This window comes from Apteryx mantelli, chromosome 2 (assembly GCF_036417845.1).
Source record: "Apteryx mantelli isolate bAptMan1 chromosome 2, bAptMan1.hap1, whole genome shotgun sequence".
Lineage (NCBI taxonomy): Eukaryota > Metazoa > Chordata > Aves > Apterygiformes > Apterygidae > Apteryx > Apteryx mantelli.
In genome coordinates, this window is record NC_089979.1 from 93,670,723 (window position 1) to 93,694,077 (window position 23,355).

General features: G+C 39.7%; 1 protein-coding gene and 1 long non-coding RNA gene across 8 annotated transcripts in view; one reads left to right on the forward strand and one right to left on the reverse strand.

The window, feature by feature from the left end:
• The window catches only part of COL15A1 (collagen type XV alpha 1 chain), a 180,355-nt gene that overhangs the window by 140,684 nt on the left and 16,316 nt on the right, over positions 1-23,355 (forward strand). For 4 of the 7 annotated variants that reach the window (XM_067291064.1, XM_067291067.1, XM_067291069.1 and 1 more), the window contains 12 exons: positions 356-401; positions 2,435-2,524; positions 5,559-5,608; positions 7,436-7,546; positions 9,009-9,153; positions 10,866-10,930; positions 15,830-15,958; positions 16,126-16,185; positions 17,553-17,612; positions 18,497-18,682; positions 19,920-20,035; positions 20,364-21,715. In XM_067291064.1, coding sequence (XP_067147165.1) covers positions 356-401; positions 2,435-2,524; positions 5,559-5,608; positions 7,436-7,546; positions 9,009-9,153; positions 10,866-10,930; positions 15,830-15,958; positions 16,126-16,185; positions 17,553-17,612; positions 18,497-18,682; positions 19,920-20,035; positions 20,364-20,580 — 1,275 coding nt within the window. In that variant the 3' untranslated portion in view covers positions 20,581-21,715. Of the gene's footprint in view, positions 1-355; positions 402-2,434; positions 2,525-5,558; positions 5,609-7,435; positions 7,547-9,008; positions 9,154-10,865; positions 10,931-15,829; positions 15,959-16,125; positions 16,186-17,552; positions 17,613-17,713; positions 17,941-18,496; positions 18,683-19,919; positions 20,036-20,363; positions 21,716-23,355 lie in introns of those variants that run through there. The other 3 variants (XM_067291066.1, XM_067291065.1, XM_067291070.1) reach the window with 3 other exon arrangements.
• Positions 1-23,355, reverse strand: part of LOC106491019 (uncharacterized) — a 47,190-nt gene that overhangs the window by 7,440 nt on the left and 16,395 nt on the right. The window contains exons 2-3 of the long non-coding RNA XR_001293716.2: positions 1,295-1,424; positions 371-1,186 (exon numbers count right to left, since the gene is read on the reverse strand). This is a non-coding gene — a long non-coding RNA (uncharacterized lncRNA). The remainder of the gene's footprint in view (positions 1-370; positions 1,187-1,294; positions 1,425-23,355) is intronic.

Consider the following 23,355-nt stretch of genomic DNA (forward strand, 5'->3'; position numbering starts at 1 on the left):
TACAATCAAAAATCAAATCCTGCTGTCAAATGCAGTGACATAAATTCAGAATCATTCTTGGAGAATAAGTTGAGTTTTCTGAAGTTTCACTAGCATAACTGAGAGCAGGATTTGCTAATGCTTCAAAAATGCATGTTGTTACCCTCCTGCTGAAAGCATGTTGCATGTTGAAGAGAGCACAATACTGAAAAAGGCTTCATCAGCTAATATTCAGACCTCATCAAACTGGAGATAATCGCAGACCATTGTTATAATATTTACTGTGATAGCATGCAAATGTTCCATGCTTTCCACTATGCACTTGAATCAGTTAATGTGTATGGATAATTTTTAAATAATTTCTCTTTGTCTGTAGGTGAACACTCCTTACCCAGGAAATCAAGAAGCTCTTAATATCCAAGGTGAATAATTCTTTTCTTGAAGCTTGCCTTAAATAAGCTCTTCGTGTTGTGAGCAAAACATATTGCTTTGTCTTGGCTAGCGTGTGACTGATTGTATGAGAAAATCATAGGTGGTCTCACTCCTTTTTCTGGTGAACCTCAGATCATATGTTGCTGCAGTCTCAGCATGTAAGCCAAAGAACACGTGAACTTCTAAGGCTAAAACATATAAATTTAGCAGTGCAACACAGGCTCTGCATGTCTAATTTTAGGAGTTTTCTGTCAGAGTGCACAAGTGGCATTGAGGAGTAGGTGTCACAAACTGCTGCGTTGAGTCTTTACTTCTCTGCTCTGGCAGTGCTTTTCCAATGCAAGTTCTAAAGTCTACCTGATATTACATCCCATTAACCAACCAAGTGGTCTCATTCCTCAGATGTTTGACTCATGGTGTCAGAAAAACTTCCCTTCTCTGACTGACTGATGCCAAAAATTTAGCTTGTGATCAGAGCTCCCATCCCATTGCTTGACAGTAAATTATCACAGGCAGGGTTAACACATACTGACTGCTGGAGCCCCAGAGAAGATTGCTCAGGGAAAGAACAAGCTGCTAACAGTCCTTGCTCTGAGGTGGACTTTGAATTTTCTGGGGATACAGGAGAAATGTTCTGCATCCCTTCATTTACTAGGAAGCTGAGGCCTGTTGAAGAGAAAGTGCAGAGAGAAGCAGTCTTGAAACTTCTGTTGTAACACAGGGCTCTGAAAGTGAAGTTCTTTCATTCTCCTGTACTTGTGGCACTTCTGCAAAACTAGAAGAAAGAAAAATGCTGTAAATATTTTTGTCCCTAAAAATGTTCAATAGGCAGAGAATGAGCCTGGAAGACTGCTGCAGAAAGCTAATGGAAAGGCTTCCTTACCAATGAAGTTTTTACTGGGGATGCACAGCAAGAAGATTCCACTGGAAAAGCAATGCCAGGTCACAGAGCAGGGACGTGGTACCCAAGCAAGCTGGAGATTGTTTCTGTACTTGTCTGGTGAAATTCACACCTGCAGTGAGAAGAGGTTAGAGAAGAGAGCGTGCACTTAGCAATCCACCGACTCCCAGCATGTCACAACTGAACATCAGGGCTGTAGCTATCATGGGCAGAAAACTGTTAAAATGACTTCAGGAGATGTGTCCTGTCATTGTCCTTGTCATTGTACTTCAGCATACTTCCTGCCTATTGCTCAGAATAGGACCAGCTCACCTTACACTTGAGGAGGCATTTCTACACGAAGAAAGTGGCTATAAAATGTTACTGTGTCAGGATGATGGGTTTTTTTACATGAATTTTGCAAAGGTATTAGCAATTACTCAGGCAGAAAGAAGAGATAAATCAGACCTAAGAAATCTAATCATTTTACCTAGATATTTTAGAGGGTAAAGTTACCGTGAAAATTGAACAATACCTGGAAAAAATAGAAGGTTTATCCAGATTTATTTTGGTACAGTTCTACCCTCAGCTCATCTAGAAGGAAAATTATGCTAAAAGTGTTTCTATTCTCAGAGAATATTTTCTTCATTGTTAATACATTTATGATATGAAGGAACAACAAAAGACCACAGTTTTTGGCATTCACAGATGCAGTTATCATTTACTGGTTTGCGTCTGAGCCTGGAGATACTAGAGGATGTGGTATCAAAGGCAGAGGTGTAACCCAAGAACTGACAAACGTATCAACAAGGCAGTTAGCTCACACTCTCTTTTTGCTTTGTTCAGAAGGCCCTAGATTAGATGGCTAAGGAAGGGAGAGTGAAAGACTGACTTGCAAGAGAGACCTTGTTACAGAGGTTATGGCTGATAAAGAAACAAAGACCATCAGCCGAAGAGAGAACACAGGCAGGCAGCCATTAAATGTTCATGAGGAGAGTGAGCAAAGGGTATGAAGTGTGGAGCCATATGCACCCACATGTGAAATATCGGCTCTTACTTTCTGTAGTTTGGTTGTCATTGCAGGCGTCTCTGTTGTTTGCAAATTCTCATGAATTTTGCTTCCCTGTGATGTTTTTATGGCAGGTGCTAAAGGAAACAGAGATTCCTGGGGAGTGCACAGTTCAGCAGACACGAAAGGAGAAAAAGGAGACACAGGTGCTCCAGGACCACCAGGTATTCTGAATATGACATGTCAGTAACATCCTGTGATAGTCCCATTCCAGGCAGGAGGTTGGACTAGATAATCTTCAGAAGTCCACTTCACCCAACTTTTTAATATTCTATGCTTTATTTGTCATAAATATGAAAAGTATGTGTGGGCTAAATATATCAAATTACTGGTGCTAGGAGCATCATAATAGAAGCTGCACTAATCATTTACTTTTCTGTATCAAAAGTTGATATACGTGGCTAATTTTTATATATTTAAAAAATAATTCCAGTAAAAAGCATCTGTTTGAAAAGATTGCTATTACAATTCACAATTTTTTCCTTTTTAAAATAATTTTTGAAAGCTCAGATATTGAGATAAGGCTTTTCCCAATGCCAGTAATTCTTCAAAATAGAAGGAGCAGTATATCAAATTCATATTCCTATACTATATTTATAATCATTGTCCTCTTATGTGTTTATAATAAATTTAAAACTACATCTACATGGATATTTCTGTCTTTGTTCCAAACACACAGTTTTGTTGACTAAAGATGATATTTATTATCTTTGAGAGGACATCTGTTTGTTCTCATAAAAGCTATTTTCTTGTTTTATTAATTTTTATTCTGATCAATACCCAGTGCCACAAAATACATGGCAGTGCTTCCCAGACATGAATAAACTTGTAAAAAGAAGGGGAAAAAAAGGAAACAAAAAATAGGAAAATTTCCTCTTCTGTGTGTATCTACCATGAACACACACTTGTTCATTCCCAGGCTTTGTATTTAATGTAATTCAAAGTCCCACAAGTATTTTTGCCTATACCTGATGATTACAAACCAAGAGGATGATGCTTAAGACCTTGTTGTAGAACTGCAGCTAGTGATAAGGACAGTGAAAACAACACCAAAATTCTGGTTAAACTGTCACATACCTACCTTGAAAAAAGAATTCACTTTTGTCATAAAACAACAGAGATCCATTCATTTGTCTGCCAACAGAATCCAATGAGATCAACTAGCTTCAATATTTTGCAAAGCTAAAACATATAAACTATGGCCAATTCTGTTGCTGCTCTAAAAAATATTCCAATTTAGTTCCCACTCATCAATGTAGTTGCCAAAATATTTTTATATTTTTATACAACTCAACTGACTAGATCTTACAGATACCCACATGACCTTTGACACTGGAAATTCACAAGCCAGAACTTGCAAGGTGGTGGAACATGATGGAAGTATAGTATGTTTTCAAAGCCTTCTCTGGAAGACAGGCAGCTGAAGCTTCTTCCCCTACAGTATCTGCTAAGCCCCAGAAATCAGAAAAGTTTTCTGAACTGTGCTATTTGTCCACTTAGAAAGCAAGTGCATTTCTTTTTCCTTCTCCTGAAACATCTCTGCTCTAACTTCACACAATGGCTCCGTTAAATTGATACTAGTCAAAAAGATGAAGCCAACACAGAAAGCATGGGTAAATGGCAGGCCATGCTTTATTTAGACACTATGTGTTTAGACAGGCATGAGAGATATCTAGAGCGTAGATGCACTGTTCCAGCCATACATACTATGCTCCAACACAGCCCCAGTGCTTCTGCCTGGAAGAATAGAGTCTGGGTGCTTGTAAGAAACCATGTTTAGAAAAAAAGGAGGAGACCTCACTGTATCACAGTCTTGGACCCAGTTCCCTAAGACTGAAGATCTACTAATCTAAACTGCAGTATTTATTGCAGTGTGCTGACTCTTGACCATAATCAACCCCCTTGCTTCCTGTGGGTCATTCCCCACATGGCCATACGAGTACCTGACATTCTGGACAGGTTGTCACACTCATCCACATCCACCCTTTGGGCTACTTGTTTGTCCTGAGATCTTGTTTTCTGTAGGAGGGAGCTTGACCCATCTATCTGTGAATCCTGAAAGAAATGGAACTACAGAAAGAGCAGTTAAGGGCTTCCCACTGGGCAAGCATTAATTCCTGGCATAACCGGGTTCTGTTGCTCTGGGGCTGAATTCATCCTCAGGTCAGATCCTAGATCTGAAGACAGTGTAGCTTTCTGTTTTATGAAAGAAAGGGCACGAAAGTTACGTGACTTCAAGATCATTGTGAAGATGGGATTTACTATTGATCATGCAGGTGCAAAGTGCTGTTAGTCTGTTTCAGCAGCATCTGAAAATAAACCAAAAAGAAATGTCTGGTCTGTCAGCAGAGACCACACCACAAACCACATTGTGTGTTAGGATCCCTAAAAGTCCTGCCAAAAATTGCCTACCAGCTCTCCACTGAATGCCTAGAGAAGAGAACTGGACTAGGTTTGCCCCTTGAGAAGTCTTGTTCAAACCTAATCAGAACACATTTGAAGCAAACACATCTGGCTGTTATAAGCAGCTGTAAAAAGGTCTTTTTCCAAGTGTATGCCAAACAAAGAATATTTGAAGGCTTTTTAAACTTTTTGTGCTGGCTTGACAGCTTTCGTGGACCACTATTAGCAGACAACGCAACCCAGCTGCTATAATCATTGATGCCAGTACTGGTTTTTGTTGCAGAAAAACAGCAATGAAAAGTTATTCTATGATCAGCAGAATGGCAGTAACCCTAGTTCTTTCTCTTGTCAGCAAAAGAGATAGCACAACTGTATTTAATTCAGAATTGTACAGGTACTGCTTGACCACCCCACTGCTGTCAAAGCACATGGAATGCTTTTCTTTTATCTTGGTTTCCATCAAAGGGGTTAATTTGGATTCACTCTCTATCCAGCTGCCATTTTCCAAAAAAATAGGAACTTTTCATCTTTGATACTTCCTTGCTTTCAAATTTGACTAAAATTCACAAACATGTTCAAAACGTATTAAGGTGGAGGAGTGACAGACAAGATAGAACATTTAAGCCTTGTTTCATTAGGAAACTGAACTAAAAATATCTGTTAGCTTTAAAGGTTAATGTTATTATTGTAAATCATTTTCCTTTAAACTCCTAAAACAGTAATATCCAAAGCAGTGCTTTTAAGATGGAAATTACAGATAATTATTCTACTAAAATAATTTTCTTCATTTTTCAGGTCCACCTCTGCCTCCATCATATTTCAGCCACTTTATTAATAGCATAAAGGTAATTATATCCCATTTGTGTTTGAGTTCTATCAAGCTTTTTTAAAGTATGTTTTACTATACACTAGGCAGAAAACTCTACAGTAGGGTGAAGCATAAAAAGCCAGATATCTGCACCAGCGATTACATATTATATTAATTTCCTAAATTTCAGCTGGATAAACAAGTTTATTAGAAGTATAGGAAATGTAGATGTCAGTAAATATATAAAGATTACTTTTGAAAATACTTTATTACTTTATTACTGAGGCTTTTTGCCCTCCCAGTGGTGTAAAAATGAATCATAACTCACTGTTACCTAACATAAATTGGTATAAGTTGTCTACCGTAAGTTAATGCTTTTGCTTCCATGCCAGCTCTGGTAAGAGACATCCATTTGCTAAATGGGTGCTAGAAAAATTTAGCAGGAATTAACATATGAAAAATATTCACTTATGCATAGTACTATTTATCTTTTCAGCACAGTGAATAAAATAGGTTAAAGTGATGGAAGCTACTTTTATGCTTCCCCGTACTTGTTTCCTGGAGTGTCTTATAAGAAAGGCTCTCCATGCCTTGATGTGTTTGGTCTCTCTCTATTCCACTGTTCTCCTGTTTGCTTTAAGTGACAAAACTCAGTACCAATGGAATATTATTTTAAATGTTTTAACTGAAAAAGGCTGTTATTGCTCTTGAATAATGCAAGATCTGAAAAAAATGGAATCAATTTATCATTCAATGATACCACCAAAAGTAGTGTTCTATAAGGATACCATTAATTTCCTTGAAAGACTCATAGTTCCATCTTGTTTTCAGATTTTGTTTTTACTTGGCTGAGTGCACCTAAGTTATTTCTATGACATAGTGTGTGTCATCCATGCATGGCAGATATGATGTGGCTTCTTTGATCTCATAGAGCAGCGTCTGTAGCTTTAAAGTTTTAGCTACAAAGAGCCAATTTTACATCTAGTCCTTCAGCTCTCCAAAATGACATGTCATACAGAAAGCTTGATAGTCCTGTTTACTGGGAAACCAACATGAAAAAAAAACTCAGAGGAAGAGCTATACATAGCCACTTCTATTCCCTTTCTGCAGCTACCTGCCATTCTTGCTTTGCCCTTTGCTGCTTCTATTCACAAGTTTATTTCTCAGAAGGGTATACTAAAGTAAATGACAAAAGTCAAAGGAAGAAAAACAGCCGAAAAACTGAAAGAAATAATGTGAGGCAAAACCTGCTATTGCTGTGGCTCATTTTGCACAAGGAGATAATGAACTAGTCTTTCAAGGCTTCTTCTTATCTGTCACTTTATTCCCCAAACAAGTTGATAATTATCTTTGTAAGAGAGGAGAAGAGAAGCAGTCCAAAGTATCTGCAATGTTGTGTGGTGCCTCTTCTGTTGTCCTGGTACACACCCCCGCTCTGTTCTCTAGGGTGATCTTCACTTTGCTACATACCTTTCCAAGTCTGTCAAATTCATCTCAGTCTTGCTTTGCTTTCTCCATGATGCCAGGGAAAAACAGCAAGTGTTTTTTATGCTTCCTCTGACTTGCACTCTCTTTGCCTCCAACTACAGCACAGAACACAGTTTTGCTGGGTGGAAGGTCAGGAAACAGCAATAGAGCCAATTTCCTCTGCCTCATTTTCTTCCCCAAACCTCCACCCTGACAAATCCTGGTATCTTCAATAGAGGATTCCATATCACTGAAGAAGGGAGTGATGTCAAAAAGCATATAGTAAGCTGATGCTACTCTTTCTTAAGCTGAGATCTTTCATGTAGCTTTAAAAGATCAGTGCATAGGGTTATGATCTTGCTTCAGCTGAATGTTTTAAAATGCCTTCTCTTCAAAGGGTGAAAAAGGAGACAATGGAGACCCTGGTGTAAAAGGAGAAAAAGGAGAACCAAATGGAGGTTTTTTTCTGACAGGACCTCCTGGACCACCTGGAAGATCAGGATCAGTTGTAAGTCATGCAAGCTGTATAATAGGAATAATTGTGGGCACACATTGTTTTAACTTAGAAAGCACTAAATAGAGACAAACAACAAGATGATGCTAAGAACTATATATAAACTCGTATGCTAACAATTAGATTAGTAAGGGAAAGAGAGAGTTGCATTAGGCATAGACACAGACACTTCAGTATTGTGTATGGAATTAATTTTCCATGAAAAATTGATGCAATGTTATGCTAGCTGCTCAGCTGCCTAACACAACTACATCAGAAAGTAGGTGCATGCTATTAATAGCATTACAAATCAAGGCAGAACATATGACTTGTGATGCTACTCCTTATGTCCTCATAAAGGCCAAAATAGGCTATACAAAATGAAACAGAGGCTGTCTTAAAAAAATATTGGCCACCTAAGTAATTCGTTTTATTTTATGTTCTAGTGATGCAAAAACATGTATGAAAAGTCCAGTGCGTACCAATCTGGACTATTCCTTTAAAATTTAGCCACTGTTTACTTTGCAGAGTGGTTTAATCTCCTGGTGGTTGCCACCACATTTGCTTTGGAATCAGATCTGCTGCCACTTCGCAAACTAGTTAATCCCTGGGATCTGACAACTAATGCATGCATCGCCATACTGTATTACTACGTTCTGTGCCAAGGAGCATCAATAGTGTGCCACAGTTAAGGACAAAGTTTTAGGTTAGCAATACTATCTTCAAAATCTTCCTGATCCTATTTCACATTGCTGAGAACCATCTCCCTATTTAGAAACTGTTCCACTGACAAGAAGAAGGAGTTGGAGGGCACAGCTCAATCCATCAAACAGAGACTAAGCTCTCCTAATCCAGTAACCAAAAACTTTCCATATATGCAGGCCAGTCTGAGCACAGGGAGCATAAGCCCTCTTGATTTAGGCTGACAATGACCTGTTACATCATTGCTAAACTGGAAACTTAGAGATGGAGCCTTTTTATCCTGGAAGACAAGCAGCTGAGGGCATCATGGATATAAGCATTGATCAGGGGAGAGAGAAGACAACATTCAGCATGAGATATACGATCTGCACAGAGACATGGGTTTTTTTAATTTTCCACCATGGTCCTTCAGGCAAACTCAAGACCTTATAAGCACATCTAAGTGAGTAGCACAGCACTCACTTTGCACAAACAAAGCAAAGATTCAGGAGTTTGAGAGCACTGCAGAGTGTTTGCTGGACATTAGCTACTTGGGAATAGGTGCAAGAATTTTCAGAAAGCTTTCTGAAACTTATACTCTTGAATTTAGTTTAGTATATGGGCATATTTTTCATTTTCCATTAATATTCATGGCTCCTTGAAAAAAATCACCTGTGGACTCATATCTAAATAGGGATGCGGTAGTCCGCCTTCAGAAAATGTTGTCCCCAAAGATTAAGGTCCTGCAGCAGTGAAATTAATACATTCAAAGAAATTTTTTTTTTGTTACTGATAGGGACCAAAAGGGGATTCAGTTGTTGGACCCAGAGGACCTCCTGGATTACCTGGCCTACCTGGCTTACCAGGTTTTGGAAAAACTGGACCTCCTGGCCCACCTGGCCCACCAGGACCTCCAGGACCCCCCGCAATATATGGCTCAGGTGAGAAGGTGTGATTCTGCCTTTCACTGTACATATGAGCGCATAGACATACTTACATCTCCCCTTCACCTCTCTTCACATACCTGTTCTTCCAGCTACCCTTTCACTTTTCACACTTAAATCAGATCGTTTCCTTCTCTTCTACACACTCTAGAATTCTTTCCTGGGCGTGTGGATTGGAAACAAGAGCATAAAAAGACAGCAGTTGCAATCAGGTTTCATTGACTAGTGCCAAGGGAGCACTACTGCAGGAAAATCTTATATAAGCTGTGATTGGGAAGTCTGCGTAACAGAGGAAGGCTGCCTTTGTGAAATCTATCAAACTGAGCAGTTAGCAAAATCTGGGAAAATTTTAACGTGGCAACAAGAAGCTCTTCCCTGATATAAGGGCAGTACTCACACCAGAGTTGAGGTCTAGCTGCAAGAGAACTGCCTCTGAGAAAGTAGTTGTTATGCTAATGTTGAATACAAACAAAACTGTTTTGAGGTTGGTTATCGGACCTTTCATGATTTTTAATTTACTGGATTAGAAAAGGAGCAAAATATGCCACAGATGGTCACATTTGAGGGAGGAGCTTTATAACCAAGGCGGTGCTGGAGTTTCCAATGGATTATTTCAAACTTGCATCAAAGGAAATACATTAATCAAGTGTCACAGTTCAAGACAGTTTCCCTTTTGACTCCCCTTGGGTCACAGGTTTGCTAGTGACAGACATCTTACTGTTATATGCCCAGACCTTGGACCAGGTTCTGGTAGATGGGGTCTTGTGTGCCTCTGAGACTACTTAGCAAGTTTACCCGAGTGAGAGACTGATTCTTCCCTCTGGGAGCTGAGACCAGAAAGGGAATCCAGTGAGCCAAAACCAGTCTTCCAGACCAAAGCATTCCTTAATCTGAAGAAAGCTGAAGGAAGATAGCATACTGACAGCAAGGGTGCTGTTAACAGTATAAAGAGACTATAAAGCAGATCCGTCTTGCCTAAAGTTTGGGTTGGCCTAGCTAATCCAAATCTCTATTTGTGAGAACTAATGATCAGTGTGCTTCTCTACAGTACCTGTTCTTCCCATGTGCTGGTTTTGGGAGCAACACTTTAGGAATTTTCTCATATAATTTATATCAAGCACTTCTGAATATTAGCTAAGAGACTCAATCAGACAGAACAAATTATTATTAGTATTCCATCCTTCTACTTTTGCTTGTCCACTCTGCCATTAGCCTTCGTCATCCTCCTGCACATTTTCCCCTTTGCTTTATAAGAAGCTTCTCTGAGCAGCACTGATAGATGTCCATTTTACTAAATGTTATGAACACTGATGTTAATTTATTTCCTATCTTCAAGGTACCTAGTCATCTCTGTTAAAGCTCTCACTTACTGTAATATGGAGCTCACATACTGTAATGTGGGGGAAAGAGGAACAGCTTATCTGCAAATAAATAGTGGGGCTTAAATAACCCCAACAGCCTGCAAGCTGTTGATCTTTACCTCCCATGTAACAGGTAAAAGAATAAGTTTCATCACTGCTTTTAAAAAAAACCTTAAAGTACATTTTCTGTAGTTCTTTTGAACAAAGCTATTCAGAATTTGAGTTTGTAAGGACCACGGTCATTATGAGTTTACACTGCTCCTAGAAACCAACATCAAATATTTTCTTTAGGTTTACTTTCTCTCGAAAAAGACTTACAACATGTATTGTACACTTGTTTTGTTTTAGCAGCTGCAGTTCCTGGGCCACCAGGTCCTCCAGGAGAGCCAGGGTCACCTGTGACCAGGAATCTGGTAAGATAACAAACTATGGAAGTTTGCCTTTGAAAACTTTGCTCCAAAGCTTATGGTGGCTGTTGATAGCACTGCTTGAGAAAAGGTTGAGTTCCTGAATTTTTATTTATTAGAATGTTTTCTGTTTTTCTGAACATCGTAATTTTTTCAGAAGGGAAACCATACAGCTGGGAAGAGTGAATGAAGAAGTCTGTCTATTATCTTGTTAGTAACAGCCTATTCAACAAATGCAAAGTAAGACTGATGGGATGTTAAAGCAATGGAAAGGTGTGCATATTGCATGTTCAAAGCAATGTCTCTGAAAGAGTGTGGCAACTTAGTATGATGAGATACTAGAACAGTTATTCTGAATACTCTGTTTCCATGGAAGAAACACTTTATATTACTAGATTAAAACCCAGTAAGTCAGATAACTTACTTCTAAGAAAAAACTGTAGCTTTTCCTAAGAAATCTAAAAATCTGTAAAGCCTCAAATTGCTGTGCCAGAGAGTACATATAACTGGAATTGTTCCTTTTTATTACTGGGTCACTTAAATCAGAGTTGTACCCCAGATGTTCATCCTGTAGAAAAGATACCCAAGACTTCTGTCCTGTTAATTTCCAGATCAAATATTCTCAGTTTATGGGGGGGAAAAAAGGATAACAAGTTTGCAGTGGAGTTTCATTGCCATTTTTTAATTTATTCATATTCTTATGTTATGATAGAAGAGCAAATTCTCTGTACATCTTGGCAATCATTTAAAAATGCACTAATAAACAAGGAGACTTTCAGATCACCCACATTATATAAAATGGCCTGACATGAATGCAAGCATAAGTTACTTTTGATGCCTTCCCATCATATTGCCATATCTCTGCTGACTGCCTTTACCCACAGAAATTCAGCTGACAGATGTTACAGACCAGAGGAGAAACTGATGAACAAAGACTGATGCCCCAAGGTAGAGGACTGTGGTTACAGCTTGGGAGATACTTTCTTAGGTAGGACATCCCAGGCCACTTAGGTCAAAACAAACATTTTAAAATCAATCTGCAAAACTATAGCAGGGTCTGCACGGGTTATAAAGCATCAATAGACTTCTCTGACACTATCAAGAAATGAAAAAGAGATGAGATTCAAGTGTCAAGAAATGATGATCTCAAGGAATTTGCCACTGATTTTGTGCTACCTGCAATTTTCATATAGACTGTAGAAGTAACTCCTCTTAGAGAGCTCTGTGTTCTAATCTTCAGAGGACAAAGATGTAGGTAATAGGTACAATAGCCACATCTGACAGACATCAGTTTCAGCTTACTGACCATCTGTAAAAGAAAAATTGAAAAGTACTTGCTGCATAAACTACAGGCACATGGAAACATAACAAAAGGGATGGAATAAAATACCCTTAAAGAAAAGAGCAAAATTATCTTTTCCACCAATTCCACTTCTTCCAACAATGAACATATCTTCAGTCTTCCATGGATTTCTTCATCAACCAAATAGCAAATCTAGAGTTTTAAAATGAAAAGACTCTCTGCTAAAGACAACTTTTACATTTACTTAGGTACTGGGCATATATGATGGGCAGCTCACTGAGTCCAAATAATTTCATAACATTTATTTAGTCTTTATTCAACAGGTGACATTTTTGAATATTAAACATTTTGCTGTAATCCCTTGATTTTAAAGAGGTTCTGTTCTAAAATACCATCCGGACTAATCCTGCCACAAGTTTTCAGCTTGCCTAAAAGGTATTTCCTCATCTGAATTCAGTATGTTATTCGTGCTATTTTTCATTTGGATACCTGACTTGAAGTTATATGCTGTGAAAATCAATGGACTAAAATATCTGAACTAATCAAATTAACAAGATTCTTTATGTGAGAGAGCACCTGGAATGTATTGAGCTCTGCCTAGGGGTGGATGAAGAGCAAGTTGAGAGCTTATGGGGAAGGATTAAAGGGCAGGCTAGCATGGGTGACACTGTTGTGGGTGTTTACTACAGGCCACCTGATCAGGAAGAGGAAGTTGATGAGGCCTTCCACAGACAGCTGGAAGTAGCCTCACAATCACAGGCCCTGGTTCTTGTGGGGGACTTCAACCACCCTGATATCTGCTGGAGGGACAACACAACTAGGCACAAACAGTCCCAGAGGTTCCTGCAGAGCATTGATGATAACTTCTTGACACAGGTGGTGGAGGAGCCAACAAGGAGAGGTGTGCTGCTGGACCTCGTACTAACAAACAAAGAAGGACTGGTGGAAGATGTGAAGGTTGGGGGCAGCCTTGTCTGCAGTGACCATGAGATGGTGGAGTTCAGGATCCTGCGAGGAGGCAGCAGGGCACTAAGTAGGATCGCAACCCTGGATTTCAGGAGAGCAAACTTTGGCCTCTTCAGGGACCTACTTGGAGGAATTCCATGGGGTAGGGCCCTAGAAGGAAGGGGGGTCCAAGAGAGCTGCTTAATATTCAAGCATCACTTCCTCCAAGTTCAAGAGCGGTGCATCCCTATCAGCAAGAACTCAAGCAAAGGAGGCAGGAGACCTGCATGGATGAGCAAGGAGCTCCTGGCAAAACTCAAACAGAAGGAGGAAGAATACAGAATGTGGAAAGGGGGACAGGCCACTTGGGAGGAATATAGGAACGTTGTCAGAGTATGCAGAGATGCGACGAGGAAGGCCAAGACCCATTTGGCATTAAATCTGGCAAGGGATGTCAAGGACAGCAAGAAGGGCTTCTTCAAATACATCAGTAGCAAGAGGAAGACTAGGGAAAGCGTGGGCGCGCTACTGAATGGGGTGGGTGCCCTGGTGACGAAGGATGCAGAGAAGGCAGAGTTACTGAATGCCTTCGTTGCTTCAGTCTTTACTGCTAAGGCCAGCCCTCAGGAACCCCAGACCCTGGAGACAAGAGAGAAAGTCTGGAGAAAGGAAGACTTTCCCTTGGTGGAGGAGGATCGGGTTAGAGATCACTTAAGCAAGTTTGATACCCATAAATCCATGGGCCCCGATGGGATGCACCCACGAGTGCTGAGGGAGCTGGTGGACATTATTGCTAAGCCACTCTCCATCTTTGAAAGGTTATGGAGAACAGGAGAGGTGCCTGAAGACTGGAAGAAAGTCAATGTCACCCCAGTCTTCAAAAAGGGCAAGAAGGAGGACCCGGGAAATTACAGGCCAGTCAGCCTCACTTCCATCCCTGGAAAGGTGATGGAGCAGCTCATCCTGGAGGCCATCTCCAAGCATATGGAGGAAAAGAAGGTGATCAGGAGTAGTCAGCATGGCTTCACCAAGGGGAAATCATGCTTAACCAACCTGATAGCCTTCTCTGATGGAAGGACTGCCTGGGTAGATGAGGGGAGAGCAGTGGATGTTGTCTAACTTGACTTCAGCAAGGCTTTCGACACTGTCTCCTATAACATCCTCATAGACAAGCTCAGGAAGTGTGGGTTAGATGAGTGGACAGTGAGGTGGATTGAGAACTGGCTGAACGGCAGGGCTCAGAGGGTTGTGATCAGTGGTGCAGTCTAGTTGGAGGCCTGTAGCTAGCGGTGTCCCCCAGGGGTCAGTACTGGGTCCAGTCTTGTTCAACTTCTTCATCAATGACCTGGATGAAGGCACAGAGTGCACCCTCAGCAAGTTTGCTGACGATACAAAACTGGGAGGAGTGGCTGATACACCAGAGGGCTGTGCTGCCATTCAGAGAGACCTGGACAGGCTGGAGAGGTGGGCGGAGAGCAACCTCATGAAGTTCAACAAAGGCAAGTGCAGGGTCCTGCACCTGGGGAGGAATAACCCCATGCACCAGTACAGGTTGGGGGTAGATCTGCTGGAAAGCAGCTCTGCCGAGAAGGACCTGGGAGTGCTGGTGGACAACAAGTTAAGCATGAGGCAGCAGTGTGCCCTTGTGGCCAAGAAGGCCAGTGGTATCCTGGGGTGCATTGGGAAGAGTGTTGCCCTCTACTCAGCCCTGGTGAGGCCACATCTGGAGTACTGTGTCCAGTTCTGGGCTCCCCAGTACAAGAGAGACATGGAGCTACTAGAGCAAGGCCAGTGGAGGGCTACAAAGATGATTAGGGGACTGGAGCATCTCTCTTATGAGGAAAGGCTGAGAGAGCTGGGCCTGTTTTAGCACGGAGAAGAGAAGACAGAGGGGAGATCTTATCAATGTATACAAATATCTGAAGGGAGGGTGTCAAGAGGATGAGGCCAGACTCTTTTCAGTGGTGCCCAGCGACAGGACAAGAGGCAACGGGCACAAACTGAAACACAGACAGTTCCGGCTGAACATGAGAAAAAACTTCTTCACTGTGAGGGTGACAGCGCACTGGAACAGGTTGCCCAGAGAGGTTGTGGAGTCTCCTTCTCTGGAGATTTTCAAAACCCGCCTGGACGCAATCCTGTGCAACATGCTCTAGGTGACCCCGCTTGAGCAGGGGGGGTTGGACTTAGACAATCTCTGGGAGTCCCTTCCAGCCTCAACCATTCTGTGATTCTGTGATTCTGTGATCACAACAACAGTAAGGAAAACATAACAACAGAGACAAATGTATCTAGAATTGCGTGTGATATTTATAGGCTATGCCCAGCCTTATCAAGTCTCTCCTGAACTCTCCCATTTTGACCCAGTGTACTAAACTTTAGAGATGTAATCTTCTCACTCTGTGCAGAATTAACTCTTGGTGAAGTTATAGCAAAATCAACAGAATCATGATGCTGTTATGCCAAAGTAGCAAGAACTTTATGTTCTAAAAGCTTTCTGTATGAAATAAGGTAAAACTGACTTTATGAGCATTTCCTGCACAAGGAGCTTTGATGTTTCTAAACTTACTCAAATAAGACTTAAATTTAACATGCGAAATGTTCTCTGTGTTTGGTGCTGTCACACAGGGTTTTGCTTTTGTTTTGTCACTTGACAGGTTACAACATTCCGCAATGTCGAGGGTATGTTGGAAAAGGTTCATTTAGTAGCAGAAGGTACACTGATCTATCTGAGTGAAACCAGTGAAGTTTTTATCCGTGTTCGAAACGGATGGAGAAAATTGCAGGTACTATTGCACTGTTTCCCAATCCTTTTCAGTTCCCTTACTCAAAATGGAGTTGTTGCAGATGTTTGTAAAGGGGTGGGGAAGTATGGGTGCAAAGATTTTTTTTTTTTAGTTCAGAAGCTGCTAATGATATGGTTTTGTTTGCTTTTCATTTTCTGTTTTTTCAGCTTGGTGAATTAATTCCTATCCCTGCTGACAGCCTTCCACCTCCAGCCATATCAAGTCATGTATGTACAAAATATTGGACTGTGAAAAGCTTATCCTTGGTGTGCAAAAACTGAGGAAACATTGGGCAGAACTGCAGGATCGTTTCTGCACAATATGATTTCTGTTGAGGCTTGTCAGTTCAGCATAAGTATCCTACCACTACATAAGCTTTCAAATTGGTTCATACTGGCCAGCCATTAGTCTATAACCATTAACTTCTGAGACTCTGAATACTACAGAGACAAAGCAGGATCTCTAAAGCTGTTTACAAAAAAAAAAAAAAAAAAAAAAAAATCAGAATTCTGTTTTGTGACACTGAAGTCAGCATATCAAGCCCTGGTCCCTTTCAAGGAAACTCAGTAAAGAGCTTCTGAAAAGCAGGTTTTCTTAAAAAGATTATAGTCCTGTATTCCTGCATTCAGGGTACATAATTGTCATCCGTATGTAGCTTATCCCACAGCGTGCTGAGGTCTATTCTAAAGCCTCATTTTTTTAATCTATACCTGCCTCCATTCTGCAGGTTATTGTACAAAGCTGTATGTGAACACGCTGCCTGTCCCCCAAAATCCCAGGAGGATGAAAAACAAAAAGTGGAGAAGGGAATAGAGAACAGTCTTTGTGGCAGGTTAATTGATCTGACTGTGTAGTGCTGAGGTAATGAAAGGCAAGAGAGTGCTAGGAAGGAGTGGGGGAGAAGGGAGATGGCCAGAGAAAGCCTGGTGACAAAGAAATAGAACAAAGTTAAAGGAGGTCAGAGAGAAAGGCACTTAGCACACTGGGAAGATGTCTAGACCTCAGGTTGTAGGAAATTGTCTGCAGCCTCCAGCTGACATCATGTGAGTTTCCAGACTGGTACAGTCACTGCCTTATTACTCATACTTCCCATGAGTACAGAAGAAAACTTTGCTGTTCTTGAAACAGCTATCAAGCTCATCAACCCTCTGGTCTCTACAATCAACTTACTTAAGAGGGGGAATTACTGAGGCCTTCAGAAATCTTCCTACCCACCACATTTTCTGTTTCTACATCCTCCTTACGCTTTCAGTTTTAATTTTTCTGAACCAGTTTTCTGCATCTGCCAGGCCAATTCCATGCAGGACTCCCAACATGTTCTGACATGGACGCTAACTGTGCAATGCTTAGACTCAGGTTTAGTAAAGCAACTCTGTCCAGCACAGTATTTAAACATATATTAAAGTGATTTTCTAAATTAATGATCGGTAGAAAAAGCATGCGGCTGTACAGTTTTGGTTTATTCTTCAGAGGCAGGAGAGTTTCAGATTCTCTAATATTCAATGCTTGTTTTATTTAGAAAACTGCTGACTGTCTAAAATTCTGATTTGAGTAAAGGATTAAACATATATGTTTGTGTGTGTTAAAATAACAGGGATTTCAGTCTCTTCCGGCATTGAGTCCAATTTCAAATATGAATAATGGAAAACCAGCAGTAAGTATGAGAACCGTATCCCAACTTCATAGCTGTGTTTTGAAACATTGTATTTTTGCATTATGAGAGAGTTTTGTAATACTTCCTCTTTAAATTCACAGAATTTACTTTGGAAATTTTCAAATACACTGGTTTAGACAGCTTGAACAGAATTTTGAACATTTTCATCCAGAACTACTGTGGTCATCCTCACCCTTTTCCTATCTCACTCAAAAAAATCCCCAAATCCTGATTTCTAAGTTAGGAATACTTATTTACTTAGTCATTTTAACAAAAATGTAAAAAACTAAGTTGTGTTATTATTAAATCAATAAAATATTAGAATCTTTTCTGTCTTCATGATGCTGATTGTTTTTAAACAGACATTTTAGAGTCTAAGCCATAATTTAAAATACTTTAAAATATTTAGATAAAGAAAGCAAGATAACCAAGTTACATCTTAAAAAAAAAAAGTGGATTAGTTCCTGCATTTATATTGTTTGACTCAGGCATGTTACTCCTGCTACTTGATAACAGTAAATTTTTAAATGGTATATGGTCACATCTTGCTATTTATTTCCATGCTTGTAAGAGTGGGGATTTTGTTTGCGTGATAACTCCAAGAAAGCTGTTTAAAAAACCTTAGCTTTTTTTTTTAAATGGAAGTTTTATTTTTTAGGAGTATATAATTTTCATGGTTTTCTGACCGTTCAAAGATAAATGTGTAATTCTGCTGTCAGCTGGATAACTTTAAGAAATGTGATGTTATGGCAACAAATGACACTTTACACCTGGTATGGAATGTACTAGCTATTGTGCTCAGGGATTTTTATAATTTATTTCAAAGACATTTTCCTCATGTTATAAATTTTAAAAATTGGTGATATCTCTTCTCTTTTTTCCAGCTGCATCTGGTGGCTTTAAACTTGCCATTAGTTGGTGACATGCGAGCAGATTTTCAGTGTTTTCAACAGGCGCAGCTAGCAGGTTTGACGTCTACCTATAGAGCCTTTCTTTCATCACATTTGCAAGATCTGGCCACAGTTGTGAGAAAAACAGACAGATACAATTTACCAATAGTCAATCTTAAGGTAAAAATGAGTGCTTATTACTTTTTTTATTCAGATAGACAGTAGATGCCCCGAAATCTTGGAAAACAGCAAAAGCAGAAGTTTCGGTCCAAACTGCACTTTACGAAGAAGTTTTGCTTTATATTTTCAAGTCAGGGTCCCGAAAGAAATGTAATGTTGAAGTAGAAAGTCGCAGACTGTCTCACATTTCATTTGTATTGTCTACAACTACTTTTTTCAATACCCTAAGACTAATGGTAGAAATAAAGCTATGAGAATGGCTTACTTAAAGCAGACTGCTGACATAGCAACAGTGCGATGTTCAGCCTTCTGGAAATTTTTCTATTAGCAAGGAAACTGCATCTTCATTTGTCAAAGATGGATATTATCTTCTACTTTCTAGTATGACCACAGAGTTTAGTACACTAAAATGCCTATTTTTCCTCATTTTTAAAGATAATGGCAAATTCTGTGCTTAGTACTGATACTGTATTTACACCAATGAAACTGAGAGTTTTTGCAAGAGTCTAGAACATGAGTCATCTTGTGGATTCACACAAACAGACACACTCTAAAATTGAGTAAAACAAACCACGTCTCAGTAGTATTGGCTGGCTCCCAGCACAAACAGCCAAAGAAATCTACAGGAATCACATGTGATTCTTGGAGCTCACTGAATGGATTCTACTCTGAAGTGCAGGCAAATACAGATGCTTGGAGGAAAACCGGTAAAAACAAAGTTGTTCCAACTTTTACTGGTAAAACTCAAAAGCAATTTGAGAGGTACCCTGACACAAAGCTTTTGATATTTGCAGCACTTGTCATAAAACTGTGACCTCATCACAATTTGTATTTTCATTACAAACTACTTTTATATTTTCTCTTTAGCTAGAGTAGTTCTAAGCAAATCTTCAAATAACCATGTGGACAGTTAGGAGGAGGAGGAAGGCAGTGGAAATACTGAAAATAATGTATCAAGCTGAAGATCTGAGCTGAAGTCAATGGAGCAGAGACATAACTGTGAATGGAAAGGCCAGAAGCAAAGATGTAGGTTTAAGAGCTATTAGCACAGACATGATAGATGAGATGAGTTTCTTCAGGAGCATTGGGTGGAGACTGGGATGTGGAAGCTGGAATCTGAAGTGTTTTTAAGTGCAGATAAGATTTTAGATTTATAGAATTCTTCTATAAAAGTCAGGTATGACATGTGGATTTCAGATTCATTTTGTTTGTAAAAGTGGCTTTGAAATTTCAACAGGGAGAAACACTTTTCAGTAACTGGGAATCAATATTTAATGGGAACGGTGGACAATTCAACTCTCATGTTCCAATATACTCATTTGATGGGAGAAATGTCATGACAGATCCATCTTGGTGAGTTTACATTACCATTTGCAAGTTTTACATGACATTTATTTTTACCTGATAGTATAAATGACAACAGCTTGGGCCACTAGAAAGGTCACAAAGACTTCTCCCTTCTCTTATGCCTTCTTTCTCCTCCATTTCTGTTAGCTTACAATTGGGATATCAGGTTGTGTTCTCCTTTTCTCCCTTGCCTTTTGCTTCAAGCAGAAGGAAAGGAGAAATAATTTTTTATATGGTATGAATTGAGCAAAATCACTACACATATAGGCATACAGTTTAATAACACAAAAAAGAGACATTTTTCAGGGAATAACCTCTTAACATTACTTTTCAGGCCTCAAAAAGTAATATGGCATGGTTCAACTGCAAACGGGATCCGACTGGTTAGCAACTACTGCGAAGCCTGGCATACAGCTGATATAGCAGTTATGGGACAAGCATCACCGCTGAAGACAGGGAAACTTCTTGATCAGAAGGCATATAGCTGTAGTAATCAGTTTATCGTTCTCTGCATTGAAAACAGTTTCATATCTGATACCCAAGGAAAATAATTTACCTGTTGCACACAAGAATATTCCATTTTATGACAGAAAAAGCTGACACTGAAATTTAATTTGTAATGATGTAAATACTCTATTTTTTGTAATTGCACATTTCAAGAAAATATAACCAAAGAAAACATACCTCAACACAAACAGTATTCCAGTTGGGTGGAACATCTAGTGTGTGTGAGGCTGACTTAAAGCTCTTCCTTCCACTTGAACTCCACAGGGGGTAGCAGATTTGCCAACAATTAACTCACAGCCCCTTGTCTTTCTGGCTGAGCTGATGATCACTTAAGGGCACTGGTCAAGGGTAGTCTATGAGGAATATCCCATAGCCTGTCTTCTGAACAGTCCAGCTCAGCAAAGCTGCTGCTTCTTCACAGTCGAGAAGCTGCATGCTCTTCCCTCAGTTATGAGGGATGAATTTCACATCCCTGTCTCCCCTCTTTTCGCTTGCCTAGATTTTGAATACCCAAGGCACTATTCTTATATATAAACGTACGCATATTAACCCTGAGTGAATAATGATAGGCTGTCAAATCTGACAAAGCTGGAATTTTCAAAAGAGCTTTAACAACATAGGGCTCACCTCCTTTGTATTTCAGCGGAAGCTGAGTACCTAACTCCCGAAAGCTTGCACAGATTGCAGCCTAAGTGCTTACATATGACTTTAGCGGCTTGATTTCTTATTTCCACTTTCTCTTTGTAGATTCTTCACATAGGGCTTTATGTAGGAGGAGTGAATTTCACCTAGACAAAATCTGGTCCTTGTTTTGGTGCTATTCTCATCAGAAAACCTGAAGCACTGTTAATAGAAAACATCCTGTTTTACTGGCAGAACTGTGCAAAGTAAATGCAGACAAAAGAACCATCTGACCTTTATTTATTCCATTGCATACTAGAGGAAGTCATTTCCTGTTGTGACAGACACTGCTGAACGAAAGATGCCTGTCATGGTTTCTTTAAAATAGATTTTAGACATTGTTATCCCATTAAGTTATATGTAAAGTGACTTTCCTTTTTGTGAATTTACCCTTCAGGTGTTCACATAATGAAAGAGTTGTTAATATAAACTAACAGCAGTAGTGACAGGAATGATCAGTAAATGCTAATATTCTTCATAAACTGTATCACTGTAGTATTTTGTCTCTTGTTTGTATTTTCCTGGTGTATACATTAAGCAAGGTATTTACTTATATTTTAACAGGCAGTAACTATGAAAGTCAATATTCATTTACCACCAAACAGAATATTAAATTACTAGATAGCTGCTTTCAAAATAAAAAAAACCCAGCCAGATCACATTTATTATACTAAACTGATTTAATTATTATATAACATAATAATGTGAAATCCAGGTTTATTTTTTCAATTTAATATAAAAGCACATTTCCCAGGGTCAGCTGAATCATATCTTTTCTTGGAAAATTCAAGATCTCATTATTAAAACATGTTAATGAGGCCAAGCCAATTTATATTACATTTAAACTGTACGCATAACAATTCACTGCACTCATTTATAGTCTGTTCCCACAAAATGCTGAGCACTCTTGTGAAATACAGAATTCCTTTAGTTTCCACAGTTGAAAGAGTTGTATATGAAGGGCAGGTTTTCACTGTGAGTCACAGAAAGTTCAAGGACAACAAAGTGTTTACGCTCTTCTGGCAGAAGCCATCCACCTTAATTGCTGGCAGACCCTCAATCCCTCAAAGGCAGGGATAACTCGCATTTATGCTTGCACCTAGTAATTACAGTCAGTTCTTGCTCTTTCACTCTTGAGCTAGAGCCAGCAGTCACTGCGAGCTGGCTATTTCCCTGCCTAGAGTTGTAGCGACAAGGGAGAGAATGAGAGATGTGATCACACAGAAGAGCTGTAGGGGAGAGGGGAGGGAACTAAAAATACATGCAGTTTTTAGGAGATACTGGTCTAGCATTTAGGCTGGGCCCAGCAAAAATATGTGCAGAATTCTGTTTGTACAGATCATTTCACAGCGCTAACTTCTCTCTGTATCCTGGATAGCTGCTAGAGCTTGGCAGGGAACTGAAATGGTTAATAGCAACCATGGGATCTTAAGGAAGTCTTAATGATTACTTCCCACCTCTGCTATTAATCAACAGGCTATAGGAATCTATTGTACAGCCTTCAACTTAACACAGAGCATTAACCATGCATCACCTGTGCTGCCACAGTGCTGGGTATACTTACTGTGCTAACATATACCACAGCGAAGGAGCTACCTGATCCCAGAATGACATGAGAGATCTGTTAGTAAGCTGAGGATTGCCTGTAGAAAAAAACATCTTCTGTCATTTTAACTAGAGCCAGAGAGGCCCTTTATACTCCCTGATGTAACCCCAGAGAAACAGTAACGTTTGTCAAGAATATGACAGACAAATTTAGTCCAGTATTTTACAAGAAATTAGCCTTCCCTGTCAAGGCAGAATATTTTTGCAGTTGGACCTGATGCTAACACAAAAGGTCAGGTGCACCCAAGGAAGAACATTTGCTAATTCATGTAAGAAACTGTGTGTAAGGCAAATGAATCACCAATACTAGCATCAGAGCAAGGCTGTTGTAAAGAATAACTGCAATAGAAGTCAATGTAAAATGAAGGAGTGAAATCAGAGTATCAGTCAAATAAAATCCTTCTTTCTTTAAGAGAAAGCCTTTGGTTGATAACATCCATCTATTTTGAAGCTTTGATGCACTTTAAAAGAAAGAAGCTAATATACTGCAAGTACAGAGGTGAAAATGTTATAAACCATCAGAACTCCAGGGC